This window comes from Eutrigla gurnardus (genome assembly GCF_963514095.1).
Source record: "Eutrigla gurnardus genome assembly, chromosome: 1".
Lineage (NCBI taxonomy): Eukaryota > Metazoa > Chordata > Actinopteri > Perciformes > Triglidae > Eutrigla > Eutrigla gurnardus.
The window spans coordinates 37,229,403-37,253,494 of NC_139915.1; the positions used below are offsets into that span (position 1 = coordinate 37,229,403).

The window sequence follows — 24,092 nt, forward strand, 5'->3', positions numbered from 1 at the left end:
GGCCTTCAAAATGTCTACAGTGTATATCTGTTACTAATAGCCTCCAGACATGAAATATCAGGGGTGTAGCTCAATGATAACCTAGTATGGTAGGTACTTAAAATGTGGCTTGTTGAAATAAAGTAGTACATTTGAAGAGTGGCTGAGCTCCCATTTTTGCAGATAAAAAACTTCTATCACTTCTGCCTCAATCTCTGGTGTTAGCTTAAACATTCTACAAAATATGGTTTCTCTTAGATTATTAGTTTCATAATAGATATTAAGGCTCAAACATGGAAGTAAACGATTATTGGCCCAACTTCAGAGTCATATTCCAAAAAACTGACAAGTATCAGGTCCAAACTTACTTTTTTTGAAAGATCATATCCTACTAGAAAACATATTTCTTAAGGCTAAATTTAGCAGTAGCATTTAGTCACATGGAAGTCTTTGGTAAATGGTAAAAAACACAATTGAATTGCCCTCCTGTGATGTTTACTGGTAGGGTGTTAGGACATGCAGTACCAAAACCGGCCACAATACCCCCACCAATATCAGGATTTTAAAAAATCACTGCGACAAATTGAGGCAAAACACCCTCCCGATTTTTTAATATGATTTTAACAAGAATATGATCTTGCAAAAAAAGTAAATTTGGACCTGATACTTGTTCCATGTTTGAGCCTTAATATCTGTGAAACTAATAATCTAAGAGAAACCATATTTTGTAGAATGTTTAAGCTAACACCAGAGATTGAGGCAGAAGTGATAGAAGTCTTTTATCTGCAAAAATGGGAGCTCAGCCACTCTTCAAATGTACTACTTTATTTCAACAAGCCTCATTTTATGTACCTACCATACTAGGTTATCATTGAGCTACACCCCTGAAATTCCTGAAGGCCACAGGTGAGATAGTTTTCCAGATATTGCTGTGAATGGCTTTTCACTTTTCAGAGTATGATGCCAAAAACCGTCTAAACTACTCTTCATTCAATGATGTTTCATGAGAAAACTGTTGACAGCAGAGACCTAATATTTTGGATTTGTCCTATTAACAAGTGTGTCTTTGTACAAGAATTTTAACAGGACATTCTGAGATGGTCAGGTGGGAAGATTTTTAGAAATTTGATGAAATGACAGAATGACCCAGCTGTCAATCAACTGTCTGTGGTGACATGGATTAACCTTTAATCATCATTAATAACTTTTTGGTCACACTTGTAAGGTTAAGGACAAAAATGTCCAAGTCAAACTCAAGGCTATAAAACTTGAACCGTTTAATATTTTTTTCTACTTTTTTTTGCGTAAATCTCTTAAACCACTTCCGCCCTGCAACAAACTAACCAAACATTCAATCATTTTGAGGATTTTAACCCTTTAACGAGTCCTACACGTCAGATATGAACGTGGTGTAGGGCAGATTAGCGAGTCGTACGTGTCGGATATGAACGTGTCAGATATGAACGTGGCGTGGAGCAGATGAGCGAGTCGTACGTGTCGGATATGAACGTGGCGTGGAGCAGATGAGCGAGTCGTACGTGTCGGATATGAACGTGGCGTGGAGCAGATGAGCGAGTCGTACGTGTCGGATATGAACGTGGCAGATATGAACGTGGTGTGCAGCAGATGAGCGAGTCGTACGTGTCGGAGGAAGCAGTGAGGGACTCGTAGCGGGTGTTTCCAGCAAGCCTCCAGCTCTCGCAGAAAGAACTGACTGTGGAAGTCCAGGAGCTTCTCCAGGTTTCCGAAGACCACCGATCGTTTCCCCCTCAAGTCCTGAGGCAGGTCGGCTCGGTCCATCTCGGGGAAGTAGTGGTGGATGATGTAGCGCAGGGAGCGGACGTAGTCCCTCTCCGTGGTCACCATCTCCTCCACCACGTGACGCATCTTACTGCAGAGAAGCGTGGAACTGGTTAGAACTGGAGTTACCTTCTTACTCTAAGAGCAGACTAGAGCCGCTCCTAAAGACGACTGAGGATGACCCACCTTCCCCTGGGTCTGGACTCTGTTGCTGGGCTGCTGGAGGTCCTGGGGGTGCCGTGTGTCCCGGGGGTGTGTAGCCCTGGTTCTGCCCTGCCGCGGGCAGCCGTCCTGGGGTAGAGCGTGCGGTCGGCGGCCTCCGAGCTGCTGACTTCCAGGCCGCGGATGAACACGCCCGTGTTTCCTCGGTGAACCGGCTCGCTGAGGACTCGAGGACACGGTGCGGGGCGTACCACCTTGGGGGTGGGGTGGCAATCGAAGCTCCGAGTCTTCCTCAGCTGCTGCCGTCTGCAGGAGGAGAGGAGGGAGGAGGAGGAGGAGGAGAGAGAGGAGGAGGCGAGGCTGGGACTGGACGAGCACATGTCCACCCGGTCTGCTGACTCGGAGGAGGCAGAGGGGAGCAGACGCTGAAGGAGCGGGGTGCGCTGGGGGGTGATGGGGGAGGAGGTGGAGGGGAGCAGGGAGGAGGGGTTATGTGGAGAGGGGGAGGTGCTGTGGTCCTCCTTAGGCGGGCAGGAGGGCTCATGGACCGTCAATAGTCCTGACAGCGTTCTCCTGGAGAAGGTGGAGCTCCTGCTGAGGGCGGAGTCAGACCTCTGTAGGTGGGAGGAGTCAGACCTCTGAAGGTAGGAGGGGTCAGACCTCTGCAGGTGGGTGGAGTCAGCCCTCGGCCGTAGGGCGGAGTCAGACCTCTGAAGGTAGGAGGGGTCAGACCTCTGCAGGTGGGTGGAGTCAGCCCTCGGCCGGTGGGCGGAGTCAGCACTCGGCCGGTGGGCGGAGTCTCGTGTCCGGAGCACCGCCTCCATTTTCCTGTCGAACATCTTCTTGGTCTCCTGACACTTGGCCCAGGCGAAGCTCCACTGACGGAGGCCTCGCTCGCCCCGCAGCTCGCCGGCCGCCACCTTCATCTCCTGGAAACGTCCGTCTGGGATAGGCGGGTGCTGGCGCTGGAAGTCCTCCAGGCAGCCAATCACAGCCTGGCATTTGTCCGGCAGTGTGCAGTCCTCCATGCTGACACCAGCTAGGTGACGCATGCCCTCCAATGCCCAGCCATACGCCTGCAGACAGAGAGAGAGAGGGGTTACATCACCGTGACATCACCGTGGCAGGAAGTGATAGGATCATGATGATTTTAAATGTGTATTGATTTATCATGATTGTATTTATTTGCTTTAGTGAGCCGGTCTGTTCTGGATCCACTGAGACCTGTAGGACCGTCCAGATAGTGGAAGCTGATTGGTCGAGCCTCTCCATCACATCACTGACTCAGTGACCATCAGGATCACTAAAGGGACTCTGGACCGGGAGACCATGCTGGTGGTCTACACTGACACCAGATGGAGAGACTCTCACACTGGGGGGGCGGCTCAGACCTCCTCTCACTGATGAGTCCTGATCTCTGCAGCCGCTCAGTTCTCACAGAGAGGAGGAGGCGGAGGAGGAGGAGTCACCTCCTATATCCTGTTATATATGGCAGCATCCCGTACATGTGCCTTGGTGCTTCGCTGCTCTTTGTCTACTCAGAACAACGTTATGTTACATCACATTAAAACCTCAGACCAGGTCTCTGGAGGTCCAACACTCCAGTCCAGAACCACGTCAGGACCGGATCATGTTTCCACACACGCAATAACATAAAACCACGAGGAGGAGGAGGAACAGGAGGAGGAGGAGGAGGAGGAACAGGAGGAACAGGAGGAGGAGGAAGAGGAGGAACAAGAGGAGGAGGAACAGGAGGAGGAGGAAGAGGAGGAACAAGAGGAGGAGGAACAGGAGGAGGAGGAACAAGAGGAGGAGGAACAGGAGGAGGAGGTAGATGAGGAGGAAGAGGAGGAACAGGAGGAGGAGGAACAGGAGGAGGAGGAACAAGAGGAGGAGGAACAGGAGGAGGAGGTAGATGAGGAGGAAGAGGAGGAACAGGAGGAGGAGGTAGAGGAGGAAGAGGAGCAGGAGGAGGAAGGAGGAACAGGAGGAGGAGAAAGAGGAGGAAGAGGGGGAGGAGGAACAAGAGGAGGAGGTAGAGGAGGAGGAAGAGGAGGCAGAGGAGGAACAGGAGGAGGAAGAGGAGGAACAAGAGGAGGAGGAACAGGAGGAGGAGGAAGAGGAGGAACAAGAGGAGGAGGAACAGGAGGAGGAGGAACAAGAGGAGGAGGAACAGGAGGAGGAGGTAGATGAGGAGGAAGAGGAGGAACAGGAGGAGGAGGAAGAGGAGGCAGAGGAGGAGGAAGAGGAACAGGAGGAACAGGAGGAGGAAGAGGAGGAAGAGGAGGAGGAAAGAATTGGAGCCAGTGAGTTCAAAGAAGTTCAAACCAGAAACACAGAAGCTAACGTGCTAGCTCAGAGACACACACACACACACACACACACACACACACACACACACAGTTCGACCTAAACACACACACACACACACACACACAGTTCGACCTAAACACACACACACACACACACACACACACACACAGTTCGACCTAAACACACACACACACACACACACAGTTCGACCTAAACACACACACACACACACACAGTTCGACCTAAACACACACAAAGTTCTATCTAAAGCTCCGGTTCACGGCATATTTTGACTCGTCTTTCCACCATTACGGTCCGTCTGAAAGGGGCCACACACACACACACACACACACACACACACACACACACACACACACACACACACACACACACACACACTACAGGAGTGAATGTTTCATGTGGATCGTACCTCAGTGTGTCCTGGTGAAGAGCTGCAGTCTGACTGAGGAGAGCAGAGAGAGGCAGCCGACCACACACACACACACACACACTGACCCCCCCACCTCGTTCACACACTGAATGGCAGATGGGCGGTCCCAGGATGGGGGGAGGGGGGGTCGCCACAGCAACAAAGACTTTGTGAAAAGAGTGAAAGGAAGAAGGAGAGAAAACTTGGCACTGGAGTGATACCTGGACTACACACACACACACACACACACACACGGTTCACATGCATGTCTCATGTTTGAAAAGTTCTGACTGATCCATGAGGCGGAGATAATAGATTTCCAGCCCACAGCAGAGTGTGTGTGTGTGTGTGTGTGTGTGTGTGTGTCAGGTCAATATATCAGCTGGTCAGTGTATCAGAGTGGAAACTTCACACTAAACTACAGTCACTTCACTGCACACATCAACTTTTCTAAGAATATATAGTGTAATAACTTTAAAATGATTGTTATTCTATTATTATTATATACTTATTATGATTATCATTATTAATATTAATATTATTATTATTATTACTATGAAACATTCAAGTAGAATGATGTCAACATCCAGGATACTTGTGACCTATCAGAGCCAGCCTGTCAGTCATGTGACCCAAGGAAGCAGCAAAGATGATGACCAGGAAAAACAATGGTGGCCTGAATTTTACATTTCTGGATGAACAAAAAATATTATCATTACTATTACTATTATTAATAAAAGTACATCTTGAAGAATGTCTATCAAATATAATGTTAAACATATACATGTCAATATTAAATATTCATTGGGTGGATGTTAAAATTAAAATATTTATGTTTTGTTTCCGGGGATAGGTTAATTGGTGACTCTAAATGTCCCGTAGGTGTGAATGTGAGCGTGAATGGTTGTCTGTCTCTACATGTCTCCCTGTGATAGACTGGTTACCTGTCTGTCTCTACATGCTGGTCCTGTGATAGACTGGTTACCTGTCTGTCTCTACATGCTGGTCCTGTGATAGACTGGTTACCTGTCCAGGTGAACCCTGCCTTCGCCCAATGACAGCTGGGATCGGCTCCAGCCCCCCCGTGACCCTGAATACAGGATAAGCGGTAGAAAATGGATGTTTTGTTTCCTTAAATATTGATCTGAACTGAATTACACACACACACACACACACACACACACACACACACAAACACCTCCTTACCGCTTCCTCCTGGCCTTCATGCAAGCTGTCTGGCTGCAGAAGGAGCAGGGGAGGAGCAGGAGGAAGATAGTTTCATAATGAACCCTCGATAGGTTGACTGTGTGGGAGGAGCCTTGTCACAATGGGAGGAGCCTCACCACAATGGGAGGAGCCTCACCACAATGGGAGGGGCCTCGTCACAATTGGAGGAGCCTCACCACAATGGGAGGGGCCTTGTCACAATGGGAGGAGCCTCTCCCCAGCAGATAATTTCCCGTAGACCAGCTCTGTCAGGTGGTCTTGGAGAGACCCGGGTTGAACCTAATCTAATAGGATGTGAGCCGTGATGTCACCAGATGTTATTTATAGATATAGATATAATATGCACATGTGATAATCTGTGAGCTCCTTGTTTCACATGATGTATCTGTGTTATTAGGAACACAACCCGTACCTGGTCCAGTGACCTGTAGAGTCCGACGGCCCTTTCGATGTTCTGGCCCGTGGTGTTGACCCGCTGGGAGAAGTCCTGGAGCTGAGCCCAGAAGGAACGAACTTTGATCCCATAGACCTGCAGGTCAGCTGACGACATGTCGCCCCAACACTCCAGACGACTCAGCAACTCCTTGCCTCGTCGGCAGACCTCCTGTAGGGGGACACAGAAACCTGGTCAATCCCAGTATCTGAGTCCCAGGATCTGAGTCCAAGTCTAGCATCCGTGTGTGTGTGTGCGAGTGTGTGAGTGTGTGAGTGAGTGTGTGTGTGGGTGTGAGTAATAATAATAATAATAATAATAATAATAATAATAATACATTTTATTTGTTGGCGCCTTTCAAACACCCAAGGTCACCTTACATGATAAATTCAATTAAATTCAATTTTATAGTGTCAAACAACAGAAGTCATCTCAGGACACTTAACACATTGAGCAGGACTAGAATACGCTCAAAATTTCAAAGTCCCAACATCACCCAGGGGCAAGCGTTACAGCGACAGTGGCGAGAAAAAACTGCCTTAATAGGCTTTTAGGCAGAAATCTGGTGCAGCCCAGGCCCTTGGCTTCCAACTGCATTCAGTCTTGGTAGTAGTATAGTAGTAGTAGTAGTAGCATTAGTGGTGGCATTAACAGAAGCATGTATCAAGTAGTAGTCCATGGCAGCAGGCACAGCCACGCCCAGATGGATCCATCCAAGTACCACTCAGTGTATGTGTGTGTGTGTGTGTGTGTGTGTGTGTGTGTGTGTGTGTCCTACGTATGCAGTAGAGTGGAACTCCTTGAAGTCTCGTTGTGATTGGTTGAGAAGCTCCAGAGAATCGTGTGCTTCATCCAGACTCTTCAGACGAACATCTCCGACCTCCTGCAGCCACGATGACACCTGAACACACCACACAACAAGGAGTTACACTGTGAGACAGGTCACTGGTCCCGACGACACCTGAACACACCACACAACAAGGAGTTACACTGTGAGACAGGTCACTGGTCCCGACGACACCTGAACACACCACACAAGTAGAAGGTAGAAGGTACTACAGCAGTACTACAGCAGTAGGAGCAGGGTTTAAAATTGGCACCCGCCACTCGCCAAATGCGGGTAAAAATATGTTTTGGCGAGTAAAATAAATAGGTCACACGCCATTGGCAGGCTGCTGAAATATGCCGACTTTGCTATGTAACTTTAAACATAAATTCCAAACAGTGACAGACACAATTCTACAGGCTGCAGATCTACTGATTGCGTTTCGAATTTCAAATTTGTCCCTCGCTGTCCACCGTCATTCAACATTTAAAAATGTATCAAAAGAGAAGAAGAAGAAAGGAGACGAAGAAGAAGACGACGACTACGAATCGAATACGAAGAGGTTTAAACAGAAGAAATTAAAGATGTGGCGACACATTGCGGGTGTAAAACCACCCGAAAAGAGACCTCAGGAGGAGAGCTGTGGAGGAACACAGCCTAAAAGAAAATTTAATGAAAAGTGGCGGTTCAATGAAATGGGGGTGAGAAGAGAGTGGCTAGTGTACAACAGCGGTGCGAATTGTGAACAGTTCAGTGGCCGGTAAAAATACATTTTGGCCGGTAAAATTTCAGACCCTACCTGCCATTGGCAGGTGGGTCAAAAATCTAATTTTATACCCTGAGTAGGAGATATTACAGCAGTAGAAGGTACTACAGCAGTACTACAGCTGTAGGAGATACTACAGCAGTAGGAGGTACTACAGCAGTAGAAGGTACTACAGCAGTAGGAGATACTACAGCAGTAGGAGGTACTACAGCAGTAGAAGGTACTACAGCAGTACTACAGCTGTAGGAGATACTACAGCAGTAGGAGGTACTACAGCAGTAGAAGGTACTACAGCAGTACTACAGCAGTAGGAGGTACTACAGCAGTAGAAGGTACTACAGCAGTACTACAGCAGTAGGAGGTACTACAGCAGTAGAAGGTACTACAGCAGTACTACAGCAGTAGAAGGTACTACAGCAGTACTACAGCTGTAGGAGATACTACAGCAGTACTACAGCTGTAGGAGATACTACAGCAGTAGGAGATATTACAGCAGTAGAAGGTACTGCTTTTTCCTGATGTTAAACTCCGATAAAACAGAAGTTATTGTACTTGGGCCTAAACTCCTCCGAAGCTCGCTGTCTAAAGATAGCGACTATTGATGGGATTGCCATCGCCTCAAATGCTACTGTAAGAAACCTTGGAGTTATCTTTGATCAGGACCTGTCCTTTGACTCGCATATTAAACAAACCACGAGGACAGCCTACTTTCACCTGCGTAACATTACTAAAATTAGGCCAATGCTGTCTCAAAAAGATGCAGAAAGACTCGTCCATGCATTTGTTACCTCAAGGCTGGACTATTGTAATTCTTTATTATCAGGCTGCTCTAATAAATCTCTTAAATCTCTCCAGCTGGTCCAGAATGCTGCAGCTGGTGTTCTGACTAAAACCAGAAGAAGGGATCACATTTCTCCTGTATTAGCTTCTCTGCACTGGCTGCCAGTAAAATCCAGAATAGAATTTAAAATCCTTCTCCTCACTTACAAGGCTCTTAATGGACAGGCACCATCATATCTTAAAGAGCTCGTTAAACCCTACTGTCCTCCTAGAGCACTACGCTCTCAGAATAAAGGCTTACTTGTAGTTCCTAAAGTCTCCAAAATTAGAACAGGGGCCAGAGCTTTCAGCCATCAAGCTCCTCTTCTGTGGAACCGTCTTCCGGTTCTGGTTCGTGAGGCAGACACTGTTCCCACGTTTAAGAGTAGGCTTAAAACCTCTCTCTTTGACACCGCTTATAGCTAGGGCTGGCTCTGGTTTTCCCTGAGCCAGCTCTTAGTTAAGTTGCTATAGGCCTAGACTGCTGGGGGATTATAGTGACACACTGAGCCCCTCTCTCTCTCTCTCTCTCGTGCTCTCTCTCTGTGTATGTTCCCCCGGAGTCCCTGTGCTCTCTTGCCTAGCAGGTCTCCCTGGACCGTGGTGGAACCTGATCCGGACTGCACCGATGTTGTGGTCTTGTTTGACTCTTACCGCCTGTATTTTTAATTAAAGTAATTGACTAAAATCGGCATCTCTACTGTCACTAACTTGACTGGAGTGATCCCGGGAGTCTGGCTATGCTTCCTGGTCCAGCAGAGTCCACTGAGGTCCTGACCGATTAGCAGACTGCTAACTGGCCTGATGCTGGAAACACCACATTGTAGCTCCACCTGCCCGCTGTGTGACTGCTCAACTACTCCTGCTTTTTGGTCTACGGCGACGTGGCTGGGATGGATCCATCTCGGCGTGGCTGTGCCTGCTGCCATGGACTACTACTGTTGATCAACTATTGCTTCTGTTAATACCACCACTACTGTTAATGCTACTACTACCATACTACCAACACCAAATGCAGTTGGAACCCAAGGGCCTGGGCTGCACCAGATTTCTGCCTAAAAGCCTATTAAGGCAGTTTTTTCTCGCCACTGTCGCTGTAACGCTTGCCCCTGGGTGACGTTGGGAATTTGAAATTGTGTTGACTCTCGAAATTTTGAGCGTATTCTAGTCCTGATCAATGTGTTAAGTGTCCTGAGATGACTTCTGTTGTGATTTGACACTATAAATAAAATTGAATTGAATTGAATACAGCAGTACTACAGCTGTAGGAGGAGCTACAGCAGTAGGAGGTATCAATCAATCAATCAAATTTTATTTGTATAGCACTTTACAATAGCCAGACGGTACCCAAAGTGCTTTACATCAAAGCAAAAATAATACATTAAAACAATACATAAGCATACATAAGTGCCACAGTGCTGCAAGAAAACACAGGAAAAGTGCTACTAGTGCTGCAGGGTGTTCGAGGCCCTCTAAAGTGCATTTAAGTAAAAACAGGCGCATTTAAGTAAAAACAGGCAAAATAAGTACACATAAGAGCAGGACTACCCTAGTCACAGTTAAATGCCAATCTAAAAAAGTGTGTCTTCAGCTTTGATTTAAAAAGGCTGAGGTCAGTAATGGTGCGAATGTCAGGGGGCAATCTGTTCCACAGCCTGGGAGCTGTGACAGCAAAAGAACGATCGCCCCACTGTTTGAGTCTTGACCTTGGGACTTCTAACAGGAGCTGGCCGGAAAAACAGAGGGCCCTGCCATGGTCACGGACAGTTAAAATCTCCGACAGGTAGGAGGGAGCCAGGCCATTAATGGCGTAAAAAACAAACAATAACAGTTTAAAATCAATTCTAAAACGAACTGGAAGCCAGTGGAGTGACAACAGTACAGGGGTATGTGTTCACGCCTGGACGTGCCTGTTAAAAAGCGAGCAGCAGCGTTCTGAACAAGTTGAAGACGGGAGATTAAAGACTGGCTGATGCCGACATAAAGTGCATTACAATAGTCCAGTCTTGAACTAATAAAAGCGTGGATCGTCTTCTCGAGGTCCTGCCGACTTAAAAAAAGCTTCACTTTGGCCAGGAGACGCAGCTGAAAAAAGCTTGTGCTAACAACAGACCGAATCTGTTTATCGAATCTGAGCCCACTGTCGAATGTTACCCCAAGATTCTTTACATGAGGTTTAAAAAAGGGTGCCAGAGTCCCAGAGTTTGTAGTTAAAACACTTGACATAGATGGTGTGCCAAACAGAATACATTCAGTTTTGCTGTCGTTCAGGTGCAAAAAGTTCAGAGTCAGCCACTGTTTTATATCAGAGATACAGTCCAGTAACTGAGTAAGTGCAGTGTTTTCATTGGGTCTCATGGGCAAATATAACTGTAAATCATCAGCATAAAAATGAAAAGACAGATTGTGTTTTCTTATAATTGATCCCAGCTGTAGCATATACAAAGAAAACAGAATAGGGCCAAGAATAGAGCCCTGTGGCACCCCACAAGAGAGAGATGTCTGTGAGGAGCAGAGGTTACCAATTATTACAGAAAAGCTCCTATTTGCCAGGTACGACCTAAACCATTTGAGGGTGGTGCCACGGATGCCTACATAGTGCTCTAGGCGAGATACAAGGATTGCATGGTCAACTGTATCAAAAGCCGCAGTGAGGTCTAGCAGAACCAGCACAGCGGGGTTCCCAGCATCCACAGACAAGGCAATATCATTATGCACCTTCAAAAGTGCTGACTCGGTGCTATGTCTGGATCTGAAACCAGACTGAAATTTATCAAGAATGGAATGAATTTCTAAAAATGTTTGTAATTGAATAAAAACAACTTTTTCCAATACCTTAGAAAGAAAAGGCAAGTGGGAGACAGGCCTAAAATTGGACAGTACAGAGGGGTCAAGATGTGGTTTTTTGAGGAGGGGCCTAACCACAGCGTGCTTGAAGGCAGCCGGGACAGACCCTGAGCTAAGACAGGTGTTTATAAAAACCAGCAAACTTGATCCAATAGAACTAAAAACCTCCTTCAGAAACTTGGCTGGAATAATGTCTAGGGGACAGTTAGTGGGTTTTAAGCCACTAACCACCTTAATGAGAGATGGCAAGGAAATATTTTCAAATTTCTCGAAAAAGGCAGATTGTGCAGGAGGAGCACACACATCATCAGGGGACATAAGCATACTACTGGTATTCTGCCTGACTGATGCCACTTTGTTTATAAAAAAAGAGAGAAACTCTTTGCAGGTTGTGGTGGAGGCATCAGACAGGACAGTAGAGGGTGGATTAATAAAAGAGTCAATAGTTTTAAATAGCACTCTTGGATGATTGGAGCTGTTAGCTATCACAGAGGACAAGTATTTGGACTTGGCCTCCTTCACAGCTCTCTGATAAGCGGCCAAACTGTCCCTTAACCAGCCCAGTGATACATGCAGTTTGTCCTTTTTCCACCGCCGCTCCGCCTGTCTGCATTGTTGTCTGAGCAGACGGGTGTGGTCATTCAACCAGGGATCGGTTTTGGTTTTAGTGCTTTTTTGTCGAAAAGGGGCAACAGCATCCAGAATCGCAGAACATGTAGAGTGGAAAGTGGAGAGTAAGGTGTCTGGACAAAGGGGGGAACCAGTCCACTGTCAGCATGCAGCTGAGAGTCCCCAAAGGCGACAGCAAACTCTCTGGCCGTTGATGGAGTGAAGATACGACATCTGCGGGCTGGGGAAACAGGCTTATTGGCAGGAGGGGGGGCAACAAAATCAAAAACAATGGGGAGGTGATCCGAGATAGCAGTGTCCACTATTTCTATAACAGAAACTAAAAGTCCATGAGAAATGACAAGATCAAGAGTGTGCCCATGTTCGTGTGTTGGTGCATTAACAGATTGAGTGAGGCCAAACGAATCCAAAAGGCCCTTAAACTCATTTGCCAGTTGATTTGCTGCACAACAAACATGAATATTAAAGTCCCCACAAATCAATAGTTTATCAAACTTTGGAATAAAATCAGACAAAAACTCAGAGAACTCTTGGAGAAAGTTCTTGTTAAAATTGGGTGGGTGATAAACTGTGGCACACAGCACAGGACAAGAGAGGTTGATCACAAATAACTGTAGCTCAAAGCTTGAATAATTATTAGCAGTTATTATTTTGCATCTGAAGCTGTCTTTAAATATAGCAGCCAGACCGCCGCCACGACCGGCAGCTCGGGGGGTGCTGAAGAAGGAACAGCTGGGTGGGAGGAGCTCCGAGAAGGCGCTGATCTCACCTGGTTTCAACCAGGTCTCTGTCAACAGGAGGAAATCCAGATCACGTGTTGTGAAAAAGTCATTCAAAATAAACGTCTTATTTGTGAGAGATCTAGTGTTTAACAGCGCCATATGAACTGAGAAACGACCAGAGAGGTTAGAAAAGCAGCTGAGCGGGCGGAGATTCCCCGGCACACAGTCCCGCTGGGAGATCCGTACCGGCCGACCACACGGGAGCAGCACCCCGGTGTCCCGGAGAACTGGCCGGAGCCATCGATATCTGTACTCCGTGGAACTCCGCAGATCGAAGCCGCTGTAGTCTGTGGGGGATCCGGCAGGCAAACGACAGGGATCGTTGAAGGAAGCCAGATACATTTTCACTTTGATTAAGATCCCTCCTCGCTTTCCGCGTCTTCTGCGGCGACTTTTGCGAGGTAACCAGCAGGAGAGACGCCGTAGATGTGGCGGTATGGACGCCTTTGAGTGTCCATCAAAGCCCCAAATTGGTAACTTTTCGAAAGAGTCACGAATATTAAGAAGTGTCAGGCGATCATACACCCGCAGCGGTGACACAATCCTCGCAACAAACAGCAGGCACAAGAAAAACAGCAACACACTCAGCAGAGGGAGACGGCCAGCCAAACACAGGGGCGCCATCTTTTTTTCTTTACAGATACTACTGCAGGTACTACAGCAGTAGGAGGTACTACAGCAGTAGGAGATACTACAGCAGTAGGAGGTACTACAGCAGTAGGAGATACCACAGCAGTAGGAGGTACTACAGCAGTAGGAGATACTACAGCAGTAGGAGGTACTACAGCAGTAGAAGGTACTACAGCAGTACTACAGCAGTAGGAGATACTACAGCAGTACTACAGCAGTAGAAGGTACTACAGCAGTAGGAGGTACTACAGCAGTAGAAGGTACTACAGCAGTACTACAGCAGTAGGAGATACTACAGCAGTAGAAGGTAATACAGCAGTACTACAGCAGTAGGAGATACTACAGCAGTACTACAGCAGTAGAAGGTACTACAGCAGTAGGAGGTACTACAGCAGTAGAAGGTACTACAGCAGTACTACAGCAGTAGGAGGTATTACAGCAGTAGGAGGTATTACAGCAGTAGGAGGTAGTACAGCAGTACTATAGCAGTAGGAGATACTACAGCAGTACTACAGCAGTAGGAGGTACTACAGCAGTAGGAGGTACTACAGCAGTACTACAGCAGTAGGAGATACTACAGCAGTACTACAGCAGTAGGAGGTACTACAGCAGTACTACAGCAGTAGGAGGTACTACAGCAGTAGGAGGTAGTACAGCAGTAGGAGGTACTACAGCAGTAGAAGGTACTACAGCAGTAGAAGGTACTACAGCAGTAGCAGGTACTACAGCAGTACTACAGCAGTAGGAGGTAGTACAGCAGTAGGAGGTAGTACAGCAGTACTACAGCAGTAGGAGATACTACAGCAGTACTACAGCAGTACTACAGCAGTAGGAGATACTATAGCAGTACTACAGCTGTAGGAGGTACTACAGCAGTACTACAGCAGCAGGAGGTACTACAGCAGTAGTACAGCAGTAGGAGGTAGTACAGGTCTGAACAGGTCTGACGGGGACTGAGGTCTGACCTGGGTGAAGCCGGTCTCCAGGCCTCTGAAGTCCAGGATGAAATGCAGCTCCTGGGTCCTGGCATTGGACAGGGTCACCAGGCGGTGCAGCAGCTCGTCCACCTGTTCGTAGCGAGTCTCCACCGTCTCCACGGCTGCCCGGTAGTCCGCCGTCACGGCGACACTGCTCTCCTCCCGACGGAGCCGTGACAGGGAGGCCCCGCCCTCCTGCTGCAGCTGCACCAATCGGCTATCGGCTAGGACGCTACGCATGAGCGCCTGGTACCGGGACAACAGCAGCTCGGCATCCTGGGAAACAGAGAGACACGAACCTCTATGTGAAGCCTGCAGCAGTGAGTGTGTGTGTGTGTGTGTGTGTGTGTAATTATATAATAATGATCATAATGATAATAATATAAGACTGATCATAATAATGATAATTATAGAGTGATAATATTATAATAATCATTTTAAAGTACACTTTATATTCTCATAAATAGTTGAAATAACTGTGTGTGTACGTGTGTGTGTGCGTGTGTGTGGTACCTGAGCTGCAGCAGGTAGAGGTGTCGTCTGCAGGATGTTGATGGTTTTCTGCAGCAGCTTGATGACGTCTTCACACTGATTGGTCAGCTGCTCCACTCTCTGATGGACACACACATATGGCTTTATGCTATTTTACTGAAAGTTTATGTGTTTGTGTATATGTATGTGTGTGTGTGTGTGTGTGTGTGTGTGTGTGTGTGTGTGTGTGTGTGTGTGTGTGTAGGACTCACCGATCTGAAGCAGAGCCAGCTGCTCTGACTGAACATGAAGGAGCCTCCAAACTGAACAGGAAGCTGCTGGAGCTCCACAAGCTTCAGGAGGGACTTCAGAGAGCTGAACACCTCCACCTGAACCACACACACACACACACACACACACACACACAGGTGAGACCTGTTGATGCCAGGTGAGCATGCAGAGGGATCATGTGACCCCGTTACCTGCGTGGCTGCAGGCTTGTCCAGACGCTGAGACGTATCCTTGTTGACCAGCAGTGAGACGCTGTTGATGGAGCCGGGGACGTGATCCTGAGGGGTCAAAGGTCATGTTATGGCAGGTAAACACAGGCGTGACTCAACACATCTTCACTGACTACTACAAACAACAAGGTCTCTGCTGTATTTATGTCTAGATGACCTTATTTGGAGTGTTGATGGAGCAGCTACAATGTTAGCGTAGCCTAGCACCATCAACCAGACTCCATTCAGAAAACCAGCGTTTTAACAGTAGTTATCTTGTGGTCTTGCAGACAGACCTAACAAAGCATGACTCAGCACTTTTTACTGATCACCATCATGATGGAGTTATTTCAGCATCCTTTTCATCTGGTTATTGATATTAAATCACAGATCAATACTTTATTCTGGTTCCTCCAGCTGTGGTGAACCAGCCCACGTGGGTCTTGCTGGATCCACCCAATGAAATACAATAGTGGTGATTTCAGCCGTGTTAGAGGAAACCTGGTCAGGTTCCCAGGTTCTTTTGTTTCGGACTCACCTGCAGAGACCTGAGGGCCGAGAACAGGAGGGGGACGGGAGGAGCTCGGCGGGCGTCCACCAGCACCGTCATGCCCAACGCTCCCACATTCTTCCTGTTACACACAGGAAGTGATGTCAGAGGAGGAGCAGTCACACGAGCGAGAGCTGGGGTGGTGGGGGGGCTCCTACCTGAGGGTGGAGGTGTAGTACAGCAGGAGGCGCAGCAGCTCAGCGCTGTCACAGTCAGGGTTGGACCACACGGTGCTGCTGGTGCAGACCGTCAGCAGGGCTCGGCCAGACCGGTCCCTGGTCCCTGCACACACGCACACACGCACACTTCAAGATGCATTCAAGGAAATCCAGGATCTCACAGCTGAGGACCATTTCACAGCTCTTCTTCTGTGTGTGTGTGTCTGATGTTCCTGCTCTAACCTTCAGCTCATGTGATATGTCATCAAACAGTGCACACCTCATTAATATGCGTGTTTATTACAGGAGACGATGACGGTGAAACCAGCTTCTGATTCTGTATCTGTTGTGGGTTCAGGGTCTGGGTCTAACCCTGGTTCTGATTCTGTGTCTGTATCTGTTGTGGGTTGGGGGTCTGGGTGTAAACCTGGTTCAGATCTACATGAGGTTTTTCTCACCAGGCACACAGAGAGCTCCAGAATTCAGCAGCACCCTGTAGAAGCTGGACTGGGAGGACTGGGTGAGCCGTACTGGGACAGTGGAAGCAGCTGACTGGTCCAGCTGTGGTTCTGGTTCTGCTGGACTGGGACCAGGAGGGCTGGTGGGGCCTGTAGAGACACACACATTGACGGACCTCTACTTGCAAACTTGTGAGGACCTTCAGTCCCTCATATGAAGTAGTTAAACTGGAGTGATCAAGTCTCATGACTGTACAGCCAATCAGCGTTGAGATTGTCTTTAATGGAGCTAAGCCCCGCCTCCTCACACTTACTAGTCACATGTCCTCACTAAGTAGTCACATGTCCTCACACTAACTAGTCAACAGGTCCTCACACTAACTAGTCAAATGACCACTAACCAGCTCTTGTCAACTCCTGAGTGTGTTAGAGCAGGTTGAGGAGGACGAAGGAGAAAGGGGAGGAGGGCCAGTTCAGCCAATCAGAGGAAGAGGTGAAGAGGAGAGAAAGATGGTTTATGGGAGAAAAGATCGAGGAGTAGAAACCGGTTGATGTACCTTCAGTCTGAAGCTCCTCAGAAGAAGCAGTTCCTCCTCGACCAACCTCCCCACAACTGTGCTCCTCCTCGTCCTCCTCTTCTTGTGTTTCCTGTCTCTTTTCAGACCCCTCAGGGTCAGTCCACAGTGAGTCTGGATCCATCTCCGCTGTGCTGGACTCCTCAGACTTGTGTTGTGTATTTTCAGAATAAGACTCCTTAGAATATTTGTGTTGTGTTTTTTCAGAATAAGAGTCCTCAGAATGTTTATGTTGTGTATTTTCAGAATAAGACTCCTTAGAATGTTTGTGTTGTGTCTTTTCAGAATAAGAGTCCTCAGACTGTTTATGTTGTGTTTTTTCAGAATAAGAGTCCTTCGAGGTTGTTTGAAGTCTGTTTTCAGCAAAAGAGTCCACAGATTGTGTTTGGAGTGCGTTGTTTTCAGAGTAAGAGTCCTTGGAGTCTTTGTGTTGGGTATTTTCAGAATAGGAGTCCTCAGAGTGTTTGTGTTTGGTATTACTTTCAGAATAAGAGTCCTTTGAGTGTCTATCTTCCTTTTCTGCTCCTCCTTCCATCACTTGCTCCTCCTCCCTTCTTTCTTGGCTCTGCTTCACAATTGTACCCTGAACCTGTTCTTCCACCTCCACCTCTGCTCCTTCCTCTAACTCTGCATCTCCCTGCTCATCCAGCTCTTCCTCCATCTCTTCACTTTCATTCAGTAAATATTCATACTTCCTACACTTTGCATCCTCCAGCTGTTCTTCTTCCTTCCCTTCACCTTCAACATCTGACACTACACATTCATGCATCCCTTTCTGCCTCTCCATCAGCTCCTTCTCCTCCTCCTTCAGCTCAATCTCCCCCGTTCCCCCTTGCTCCTCCTCCTCCTCCTCGCTCAGTTCTCTGCAGCTTCCAGGTTCAGTGTTTAGCTTCCTGCCTGAATCAGTACCTCCTGTTTGCTCATGTGACGTCCAGCTGGAGGTTCCTTCCACTTCAGGAGGAGCAGAGGAGGAGGTGCGGGAGATGGGGGTGAGGATGACGGATCCACAGGAGTCCTGGTTGAGGTTCCAGGAGGGCCAGAAGGAGTGTGTGTTGGTGTTGTGAGGTCTGTGTGCAGCGGTGTGTGTGTGAGGTGTATGTGTTTGAGGTGTGTGAGGTGAGTGTGTGTGAGGTGTGTGAGGTGAGTGTGTGTGAGGTGTGTGTGTTTGAGGTGTGCCAGCTGAGTGTGTGTGAGGTGTGTGGGGTGTGTGAGGTGTGTGTGTTTGAGGTGTGTGAGGTGAGTGTGTGTCAGCTGAGTGTGTGTGAGGTGAGTGTGTTTGAGGTGTGTGGGGTGTGTGAGGCGTGTGAGGTGTGTGTGTTTGAGGTGTGTGGGGTGTGTGAGGCGTGTGAGGTGTGTGTGTTTGAGGTGTGCGAGGTGTGTGTGTTTGAGGTGTGTGAGGTGAGTGTGTGTGAGGTGTGTGTGTTTGAGGTGTGCGAGGTGTGTGTGTTTGAGGTGTGTGAGGTGAGTGTGTGTGAGGTGTGTGTGTTTGAGGTGTGTGAGGTGAGTGTGTGTGAGGTGTGTGTGTTTGAGGTGTGTGAGGTGAGTGTGTGTGATGTGTGTGTGTTTGAGGTGTGTGAGGTGAGTGTGTGTGAGGTGTGTGAGGTGAGTGTGTGTGAGGTGTGCTGGTCCTGGCTCTGATGGTCTGGGTTAAGGAGCCTTTCTGTGGGGAGAAGCGAGGGAGCTCCGTAAGCTCCACGTACTCGCCCTCTGAGTCTTCAATCTCACTACTCGCTGTTGATTGGAGGAGATTCACTTCCTGTCTGGAGGAGTCAGTATCTCTAATCAATGCGTCTCCATCCTCAACGGACTCCTTCAAGGAGGTCCGGGGCGGGCTGATGAACTGTGGGTACACCAGGTCCTCCCAGGGGACCCTGAAGACGTCTCCGTGGGCGGAGAGGAGGCAGCGCTCCAGCCTCGGTGCTCCTCGCTGCTCCCTCTCCCTGTTGACGGAGTCCAGCCAGGCCATGCTGAAGAGGGTCTGCAGGTCTAGCTCTGAGACCTCCTGCTCCACATGACGGCTGCCGGCTGACAGGCTGCACAGGAGCAGGCGGGGGGAGGAGCAAGCGGCGTCTCTGCAGGAGGCGCTGTGTTCTCGGGGAGGAGGAGCAGTCGCGGGAGGAGAGACCAGCAGGTAGAAGTCTTCTGGATGGAGGAGGTGCTGTTCTAGAGGACAGAGCTGGACCACGACCTTCTCATGGACACACAGAGGCCAGCCCTTATGGAGGAACAGCAGACCACAATACTGCAGCTGAGGAGGAGGAGGAGGGGGGGAGAGGAGCGGAGAAGGAGGAGGAGAGGAGATGGGGAGGAGGGGGGGAGAGGAGGAAGAGAAGGAAAGGAGGAGGAGGAGAGGAGAGGAGGGGGCAGAAGAGGAGGGGGGATGAGAGGAGGAGGAGAGGAGGAGGGGGAGAGGAGGGGAGTAGAAGGAGAAGGAGATGAATTGATTAAATAAAAATGTTAGGCATCACCTTGGTTATCATCAGGGTCATTCTGTGTCATTTCATCAAATGCCTCCCACCTGACCATCTTAGAATGTCCTGAAAAAATTTGAGTACAAAGACACACTTCAAATCCAAAATATTAGGTCTCTACTGTCAACAGTTTTCTCATGAAACGTCATTGAATGAAGGGTAGTTTAGATGGTTTTTGGCATCATGCTCTGAAAAACAATTTTTAAACGGCATTATCTGGAAAACTATCTCACATGTGGCCTTCAAAATCTTCCTTTCTACAGTGTATATCTGTTACTAATAGCCTCCAGACATGAAATATCAGGGGTGTAGCTCAATGATAACCTAGTATGGTAGGTACTTAAAATGAGGCTTTTTGAAATAAAGTAGTACATTTGAAGAGTGGCTGAGCTCCCATTTTTGCAGATAAAAGACTTCTATCACTTCTGCCTCTATCTCTGGTGTTAGCTTAAACATTCTACAAAATATGGTCTCTCTTAGATTATTAGTTTCACAGATATTAAGGCTCAAACATGGAAGTAAACACATCTTTGCCCAACTTCAGAGTCATATTCCAAAAAACTGACAACACGTATCAGGTCCAAATTAACTTTTTTTGAAAGACCATTTTCTTGTTAAAATCATATTAAAAAATCGGGAGGGTGTTTTGCCTCATTTTGTCGCAGTGATTTTTTAAAGATCCTGATATTGGTGGGGTTTTTGTGGCTGGTTTTGGTACTGCATGTCCTAATAGCCTACCAGTAAACATCACAGGAGGGCAATTCAAATGTGTTTTTTACCATTTACCAAAGACTTATATGTGACTAAATGCTACTGATAAATTTAGCCTCACGAAAACATTAAAATGTAGCACAGTTGTAGTTTCAGAGGCAATAAGTCCTTAATGTGAGTTAAACATGCTGAAAGCAGCTTTTAATGTCTTAAACCATGAACAAAAATAGCATAATATTGAAGACTGTACATTTTGTCATACTTTAAGTATATAAATTACACAACCAAATCAAATAATAATCTTAATTTGAGCATAAGATTTTACATTACAGTAGAAAAGTCTCCAAAGTTTGATATTGAATAACAGTTTGTCTCTATGCTCACTATGAGGGATCACACATTTTTCATCTTTTAGATCCAATTCCTTTGTCACATTCATTAATTTGGCAGTCAGTTTAGAAATTGTCTAATGTACATCTCTGCTCTGTTGTGCTCATCTTTTTTGATGGCATACATGCGCCCAGTTTCTGTAGAGGGAACGTCAAATCCTGCAATTCTATGCTGCAGTGGGACATTGCACATCTTCTCTTCTTGGCCAGTAGAAACTCTTGGCAGGGCCATGTTGGTGCATGAACTGAACCAGTACATCTTCATCTTGATCTGAAACATCTCTGATACTTCCTATCCACCATTTCTGATCATAACTCACATATTGTCTCATAGTGAGCATAGAGACAAACTGTTATTCAATATCAAACTTTGGAGACTTTTGTACTGTAATGTAAAATCTTATGCTCAAATTAAGATTATTATTTGATTTAGTTGTGTAATTTATATACTTAAAGTATGACAAAATGTACAGTCTTCAATATTATGCTATATTTGTTCATAAGACATTAAAAGCTGCTTTCAGCATGTTCAACTCACATTCAAGGCCTTATTGCCTCTGTAACTACAACTGTGCTACATTTTAATGTTTTCGTGAGGCTAAATTTATCAGTAGCATTTAGTCACATGTAAGTCTTTGGTAAATGGTAAAAAACACATTTGAATTGCCCTGCTGTGATGTTTACTTGTAGGATAATAAGACATGCAGTACCAAAAACGGCCACAAAAACCCCACCAATATCAGGATTTTAAAAAATCACTGCGACAAATTGAGGCAAAACACCCTCCCAATTTTTAAATATGATTTTAACAAGAATATGATTTTTAAAAAAAAGTAAGTTTGAACCTGATACGTGTTGTCAGTTTTTTGGAATATGACTCTGAAGTTGGGCAAAGATGTGTTTACTTCCATTTTTGAGCCTTAATATCTGTGAAACTAATAATCTGAGAGAAACCATATTTTGTAGAATGTTTAAACTAACCCCAGAGATAGAGGCAGAAATTACAGAAGTCTTTTATCTGCAAAAATGGGAGCTCAGCCACTCTTCAAATGTACTACTTTATTTTCAAAAAGACTAATTTTAAGTACCTACCATACTAGGTTATCATTGAGCTACATCCCTGATATTAAATGTCTGGAGGCTATTAGTAACAGATATACTCTGTAAAAATTTTGAAGGCCACAGGTGAGATAGTTTTCCAGATATTGCTGTTTAAAAATGGCTTTTCAGAGCATGATGCCAAAAACCGTCTAAACTACCCTTCATTCAATGATGTTTCATGAGAAAACTATTGACAGTAGAGACCTAATATTTTGGATTTGTCCTATTAACAGGTATGTAACAGGTCTCTGACTAAACATTACTCATCCTCCAAACACGCCGTGTTCACCAGGCAAGACCAGACACGAGCAGCCGTCCTGACTCCCTGTCAGCATTCCTAACTGCTGAGTCATGACTCAAGGACAGAAAGATGACTTCCTGTGACCCCCAAGATGGGACGTCAGCCCCTACAGCCGGGACGTCAGCCCCTACAGCTGGAACGTTAGCCCCTACAAGTGGGACTTTAGCCCCTACAGCTGGGACGTTAGCCCCTACAGACGTAAGCCCCTACAGGCAGGACATTAGCCCCTACAGGTGGAACGTTAGCCCCTACAGCCGGAGCCCCTACAGGTGGGACGTTAGCCCCGACACGTGAGACGTTAGCACCGACAGGTGATACACTAGCACCTACAGCTGGGACGTTAGCCCCTACAGGTGGAACACCCCTACAGACAGATACACTCATACTCACGCAGGCATCTTGCTGGAGGTTTGCCAAGAATTGCTTTGCAGGCAGCAGGAAGTGGATCAAGTAGCCAAGGCCGTCTCCTCTGTAGCAGCTCTCCACCACCTTAAGGACCTGACAGAGGACAGTCGGGGATGTGGCCTGGAAGGGGGGGTAGAGGTCTGAGAGAGCAGTCTGGATGCAGCGGTCCAAAGACTCAGAGTCCTGGGAGGGATGAAACAAAGAAAGATGAAGCTAATGAGGGGTCACCATCATGCTAATGTAGCCCAGCTAATGTAGCCCAGTTAATGTAGCTCAGCTAATGTAGCCCAGCTAATATAGCCCAGTTAATGTAGCTCAGCTAATGTAGCCCAGTTAATGTAGCTCAGCTAATGTAGCCCAGCTAATGTAGCTCAGCTAATGTAGCCCAGTTAATGTAGCTCAGTTAATGTAGGCCAGCTAATGTAGCCCAGCTAATGTAGCCCAGTTAATGTAGCCCAGCTAATGTAGCCCAGCTAATGTAGCCCAGCTAATGTAACCCAGTTAATGTAGCTCAGCTAATGTAGCCCAGCTAATGTAGCCCAGCTAATGTAGCCCAGTTAATGTAGCTCAGCTAATGTAGCCCAGCTAATGTAGCCCAGTTAATGTAGCTCAGCTAATGTAGCTCAGCTAATGTAGCTCAGCTAATGTAGCCCAGCTAATGTAGGCCAGTTAATGTAGCTCAGCTAATGTAGCCCAGCTAATGTAGCCCAGTTAATGTAGCCCAGTTAATGTAGCTCAGCTAATGTAGCTCAGCTAATGTAGCTCAGCTAATGTAGCCCAGCTAATGTAGCCCAGTTAATGTAGCTCAGCTAATGTAAAGGACTGTTCCACTGCAGTTAGCCCTGAGCTACCATACCAGAAGACTAAGACTCGGATGAAACTATCCTGAGGGAAGTTGTAGTAGGAAAGAGTGGAAACATACATAAATGTAAACATTGAAGCTCATCAATAAGGAGCCAAATATAGACAATGCCAGAGATGTGAGGAGGTAAACGGTAAACAAAGTCGTAAAAGCTAAATTAAAACAGTAAAAGGTGACAGAAGTGTGTCGGACAGAAACCAAAAACCTCTATATCGTCTACTTTTCCTTCTACCGTCTACCAGACCCCCAGTGTGGCAGACCAGTGCCATGTAGACCAACCAGTCCTGCAGAGCCCCGGCTATTATTAGTCCACACACTATTTAGTTTATTTATTTCGAACATGTAAAAGAAATTGAAAGAAAAAAAGAAAAAGAAAAGCATTATCAAAAATAAAAGACATTCACAAGTCACAGAAGTCATGATACGCACATACACATATACACTTATGCACATATATACATACACACATACACATATACACTTATGCACATACATACACACATACACATATACACACAT

The 24,092-nt window shown here is 46.8% G+C and overlaps 1 protein-coding gene across 4 annotated transcripts in view; it reads right to left on the bottom strand.

Moving 5' to 3' along the window:
- The window catches only part of plekhg4 (pleckstrin homology domain containing, family G (with RhoGef domain) member 4), a 45,552-nt gene that overhangs the window by 8,800 nt on the left and 12,660 nt on the right, over positions 1-24,092 (bottom strand). For 3 of the 4 annotated variants that reach the window (XR_014597341.1, XR_014597342.1, XM_084012572.1), the window contains exons 2-14: positions 22,697-22,894; positions 17,316-19,581; positions 16,759-16,908; positions 16,301-16,424; positions 16,131-16,224; positions 15,575-15,661; positions 15,365-15,481; positions 15,135-15,233; positions 14,610-14,897; positions 7,123-7,245; positions 6,324-6,515; positions 1,966-3,017; positions 1,621-1,870 (exon numbers count right to left, since the gene is read on the bottom strand). Coding sequence is in view for 2 of the 4 variants with exons in the window: in XM_084012572.1 (XP_083868698.1) it covers positions 1,621-1,870; positions 1,966-3,017; positions 6,324-6,515; positions 7,123-7,245; positions 14,610-14,897; positions 15,135-15,233; positions 15,365-15,481; positions 15,575-15,661; positions 16,131-16,224; positions 16,301-16,424; positions 16,759-16,908; positions 17,316-19,581; positions 22,697-22,894 (5,040 nt within the window). In the remaining 2 variants the exon portion in view is untranslated. The remainder of the gene's footprint in view (positions 1-1,620; positions 1,871-1,965; positions 3,018-6,323; positions 6,516-7,122; positions 7,246-14,609; positions 14,898-15,134; positions 15,234-15,364; positions 15,482-15,574; positions 15,662-16,130; positions 16,225-16,300; positions 16,425-16,758; positions 16,909-17,315; positions 19,582-22,696; positions 22,895-24,092) is intronic. The other variant, XM_084012573.1, reaches the window with a different exon arrangement.